Source organism: Triticum dicoccoides, chromosome 2B, assembly GCF_002162155.2.
Source record: "Triticum dicoccoides isolate Atlit2015 ecotype Zavitan chromosome 2B, WEW_v2.0, whole genome shotgun sequence".
NCBI classification, from domain to species: Eukaryota; Viridiplantae; Streptophyta; class Magnoliopsida; order Poales; family Poaceae; genus Triticum; species Triticum dicoccoides.
Genome location: NC_041383.1, coordinates 759411333 through 759416664, shown reverse-complemented (window position 1 = coordinate 759416664; position 5332 = coordinate 759411333). Strand labels below are relative to the sequence as shown.

Genomic DNA, 5332 nt, shown 5'->3' with positions numbered 1-5332 from the left:
ATTAATGTGTTTGTTTTAAGGATCAGCGTTGGAGATGCCCTAAGTTTGACATGTCACAACTGACCATGGTTACGGAGTCAATGCCTACCGTGATCACACTCTCATGGACCTCTTGGCTAGCCTTTAACGTTTGGTGTGAGAAAAAATAACGTTAGGTGTGAGAAAGTTATTAGCTGAAATGTTGTAGTAATGACCTCGATGAATTTGTTTGACTTTCTTTCACCATATGTGTGAATTGGAAACCAAGTAAGCAGGATGGCAACATAGATTTTCTTTAAAGGAAGACAATGGACTTTTTTTTGACATAGTACAATCGAAGTCGCTCACGTACACAAGCATACACTCAACTTTATGAACGCACACACACGCACAATCTACCCTTATGAGCACCTTCGAGAGACCGACCCGACACATCATTTTGAGATTGACGAAGTCATCACATGCGTCTTTCTAGTTGACGGGAATGTCTCCTTCCATTGAATGCACATCGTCAAAAGGCCGGAAATAAATCCAGAAACTTGTGGTTGTATGGTTAGGAGAAGAATGGTATTCCCAACACACTAGAATTCAAGTCCTAGACTTGACATTAGGATTACAATCCTCTAAAATTCTTGCAGAAGTCCTTGGAATATAAGAGGCCAGTACACTAGCTAGTGCTATTTTTCGGCGATGATGCTCCAAGTAGAAATAGAGCATCCTTTCTTACTAGCCGTAGCCGAGCTTTCTCAAAATTTATATGGATAAATTTATGGAAAAAAGGAAAAAGGAAGGACACATAAGGGTATCTTCAACGTGGACCCTCAAATCGCCCCTATATGTCCTTTGCGGGAGTCCAGACACTTTTTGTCATCCAATGCTATCCCTTAAATGTCAACGAACTGATCCGGACGTCAAATTAGGGCAAACCAGAAGCAAAGTTGGAGGGCTTTGGGGGAGTCGGACATACGTCCAGCCAACCAAAAGCCACAACGTTGGACATCCGGACATCCCCTCTCTTTCCTCAACCGCGACATGCTCATGTGTGTAAATAGACATTTATGGGACATGGTTCGTTGACCGGCTCCTACATCAATGTCCACGAACTGGTCCGAACCAGTACACGGACAAATAGTGTCCATTTTAAAGATCATCGTTGGATGTGCCCTAAGAAATTAAAGTGTGACATGTCACAACTAATAACCATGGCTACGGAATCAATGCCCACCAAGATCACACTCTCATGGACCTTTTGGCTAGCTTTTATCGTTTGGTGTGAGAAAGTGATTAGCTGAAATGTTGTAATAATGATCTCGATGAATTTGTTCGACTTTCTTTCACCACATGTGTGAAATGAAAACCAAGTACCATGATCGTAACATACATATTTTTGAAAGGAAGACGATGGACCGAAGAGCATCTCTAGCCACACTTGGTTAATGTGAGTATGGAGAGAATTCCTTATTTGGCCCTTTCTTAAAATTTGCTTCCCTATTTGGCCCATAACAAAATTTTCTTCCCTATTTGACACCTAAAGTAGTTTTTTGTTCCTTATATGCTACTTCTATCCATTTTGGGCAGTAATGGGGTTAAGTGTGAGGTGAAAAGACCATCTTGCCTCCTAGTGCATTGTGTAACTATCCTGGATGTAGTTAAAAAATCCCAGTTCCCCCGTCGTGTAACACTCAACATTTCAACACCATCCCAAATACTTCACGGGAAATAAAATTCAACAATTCATAAATAGGTGATACACAATTGAATTAACTGTGTTATTGTGCTCGTCGATCTTTTTTCCTTTTGTTTACTTTCCTCATCCAAGAGGCACACATTCCCCAACATAATATCGACTCCTCTGTGACCCTTGCTAGCCTCACATTCTCTTTTGCATGCTCAATTATCTCATATGTCTTTGCCTTGTCAAGCTTCCATTTTTTGCCATTTTCCCTATCTTGTACATGCCCATCCTCTCCCTCTTAATTGCCATCCCCCTGTGCATCCTTTCCCAGTCGGGGTCCATCCTCTCGCTTCGCACATTCAAGAAGAGCTTGTACCTTTGCTCTGTCTTCTCCTCCATTTTCTTCACCACCCCCTCCCCCGGTTGTTGCAGAAGATGTTTGTATATGTGGTGGACATTTTGCTTGTCGCGCCCTCATGCATGATCCTATCCTTCTCCCAATTCTCCCCCTCAAGTGTCTATTCCTCCCTGATTCAGTCCCATGTCTGCCTGTTCCTCCACCTTGACCATCATTTATCATATCCATCATGAATGAGTCCTAAACGTGCATCACACTGAAACTACCATATTAAAATCGGTCCCAACAATGCATATGGGGCAAAAAAATTGCATATCAGGTTGAAGAATTTCCTCGAATAGTTGGTTTGCATGTCCAACACTCGAGGTTCCGAACATTGTCCACATCCGTTGGAGTTCTAGAGACTCATACACTGTATCCAGGGAAGCGTCTGACTCTTGCGTGAAGGCATCTGGAATGCCTAGCCATTGCGAAGCCGAACGACGTGGGGAGCGGGCGTGGCGGAAGACGCTAGAGCAGACATGGCAAACTCCACGTCAATGCGTCCTTCACCGCAACTTCCTTTTCGGCCTTCTCACGGGTGCATTGTCGGGTATGCGGTATGCTAGCTGTTCCTTGTTGGCGATGGTCTCAGCCTTATTCCCAACGGTAGGGACCCCATGAACTCGGCCGAGCCATTCTCCATGGTGGCAGGAGTCGACGTCGGCAACATGGACGCTAGAAGGGAAGGATAGAGTGGGTGAGTCGGTCGATTTGGTCAATTTTGAGAGATTTGTGGTGTATTTGTTCCTGTTAGATCCGACATGGTGGACTCGTCCCGATGACCCCAAATTCGCTTCACATATAGGCTGAGTTTGAGGCGTGTTGGACAACCCGAACATACGGCTTGAATATGAGAAAGCTAGTTGGATGACGTTTATTCGTCTGGGCAGTGTCCAAGCTATCCACACGGACATACCAAGGATTTGGAGTCCAGTTAAAGATGCTCCAACAATCGTCAAACATCTATTAATTCCAAATGAATACTACGTTTGACGCACAAACCCTATCCGACCCACCACACATCCGATTCATAACAACATGCGTGTACGTAGACCACCCTCCGGCATGGTGCCCGTGACTGCTAGTACTAAATCTTCTAGGCGCACCCACGAAATATATTCCACGGCCCCCCACATGCAAGATGCGGAAAGATCTATGTTTGCTGCCCTCTCCCCACAGGCGGGCAAGAGCGGAGATCGAATAACCAATTGACGTCGGCATCCGATTCCTACCCAACTTTCGTGACCAACAACACGATCGCAAGATGTCAATCAGCTCCCTCCGTTCATGCATGGGCAGATAGATAATGTTCGAAACTTACGCGCAGCTCGCGCTGAAAGATCACATGCGCCTTTCGGGCAATTGGTCGATGATGCCTTTCTCGTACGTTTTCCCAAAGTTTGTTGACTTCTCTTAGAGGACGATTTTTTCTTCTTCTTTCAAAAGGCAGTTAGTAGTTACTTTGACCTCAGACTTCAAGACCTGTATTGAACTTATTTGTTTTTTTAATAAACGTGACCGTATGCATAGCTCTGATGCACAGGCCGAGATCTCCTCCTTTTCGAAAAAAAGGCACTTTGACCTCAGTTTCTATGTTTAGCAATTGTATGCGTGGAAATGAAACAAGGCAATAAATAGCTTTGACCGCAGGTTTTTATGCTTAAGATACTTGGAGTACTTGTGTGTAAAGAAATGAAATTAAGACTTGCACGAATGGATGTAATATTAGTGGGAAAATGGAAATGTAGAGAGAAAGCAAGAGTTGAGCAACCAAATCAAGCATAATTAGGAAGCAACACTGGTCCGGTCATGGATCATCTAATGTGAAACAGCTAGGTGGTACAGAGAATTAAACACGGCATGTCGGTCGTGGGGATTAATGGCGGGGTTGACCGGAGTCTAGCTAGAGCCTAGAGGTGATGGCTAATTACTAGAGCTAGGCGAAGGAGGAGCCCCGTGGGGAGTGGACGGGGAACAGGGGCAGCAGCTTGGGCCTCTCGGCGGCGTCGCCTCCGGCGCCGGGGGCGGCTCTTGGTGATGAGTGCAGGTAGAAGGCCTTGGAGGCGATGGCCTTCTCCTCCCTCTCCACCTCCTCCTTGCTTATCACCACCCCGCAGGAGCACGACGAGGGCGGCGACGGGGAGGGTGACGAGGAGGAGGAGGAGATGTGGGCGTAGTCCATGGTCGACACCGGCGAGTATGGCATGAGCCCGTGGTGGTGTTGGTGGTGGTGATGGTGGTGCTGGTGGCCGTGGTGGTAGTAGAACGGCTGCGGCCGGGCGAGCTCCAGCCTGGCCGGCGTCGCGCGCCGCCTCTCCTGCAGCTTAGGCCGCCTCATCGGCACCACCGGCACCATGGCGGCGCCCGCGGCGTGCTGCCTCTCGGTAGCCTGCGCCGCCGCGGCTGCAGCTCCCCCCGGCGCGCCCGTGAGCCTCTGCACGAGCGCGCGGAACGTGGCCGGGTCGGCCTGCACGAACGTGGTGTTGGCGTCCATGTCCACGCAGCCCCTCGCCGCCGCCGAGCCACCACCCCTGCTCGGCGCCGGCGCGCGAGGGGACGACGACGACGGCATGAGATCAACCGAGCAAGCTAGCTAAGCTACCTACCTACCTAAAGAAGAAGCGGGCGGCCGGCAGGAGAGGCGAGGCGGTGTGTGGCAGCACATGCGAGGGCGAGGCGGACGGAATGGAAGAGGGCTCGCCGGCTGCCTGCCTTTTTAAGGGACAGAAAGGGTGCATTAAAGAGCGTAGGGATCCACCCATCGCTCGTAGGACGAGGGTCTTTTCTTCCTTTCTTTCTGCGAGCTCCCAACCTTTGCCTCTCTTTATTGCCGTGCGTGCATGTCCATGGCCGAGTACGTACGTACTAGTAGTACATGTAACATGTCACCACAACGACGACGACGACTGCTCGAGGCTTGCCATCCATCCATCGACCCACATGGATGTACATGCATGTGCCTGGCGCAGAAGGATCCATCTTTTCGCCTGGACCATGAGGCGTGCACATAGGCGCATAGATAGCTACGCACGCGTACGAAACTATACGGCGCGGCGAGAGGTCCGTTGATATGAACATGGAGCATGGTGGTGTCGCTTCTTCTTGTCTCATGAGTCATGAGGCTTCTTCACCCTTGAGGTGTAGTACATGGTGCATCAGCGCATGCACTGGGCTAGATGCGTGCCGACAGAGCGAGGCCGGTGCGGTGCAGTGCGGTGTCCGCCTGGCTCTGGCTGGACGGCCGGCCGGCGCCCGTGGAGTATAGACCACGGTGTACA

The 5332-nt window shown here is 49.3% G+C and overlaps 1 protein-coding gene across 1 annotated transcript; it reads right to left on the bottom strand.

The window, feature by feature from the left end:
- Positions 1 to 3759: 3759 nt before the first annotated feature.
- On the bottom strand, positions 3760 to 4803 carry LOC119368623 (VQ motif-containing protein 31-like). The gene has a single exon (XM_037633830.1). The coding sequence runs from the start codon at positions 4624 to 4626 to the stop codon at positions 3991 to 3993; it is 636 nt and encodes a 211-aa protein (XP_037489727.1). The 5' UTR covers positions 4627 to 4803; the 3' UTR covers positions 3760 to 3990.
- Positions 4804 to 5332: the final 529 nt, after the last annotated feature.

Excerpts from the sequence above, each read along its gene's own strand:
- LOC119368623 (XM_037633830.1), bottom strand. The coding sequence starts at position 4,626 with ATGCCGTCGTCGTCGTCCCCTCGCGCGCCGGCGCCGAGCAGGGGTGGT.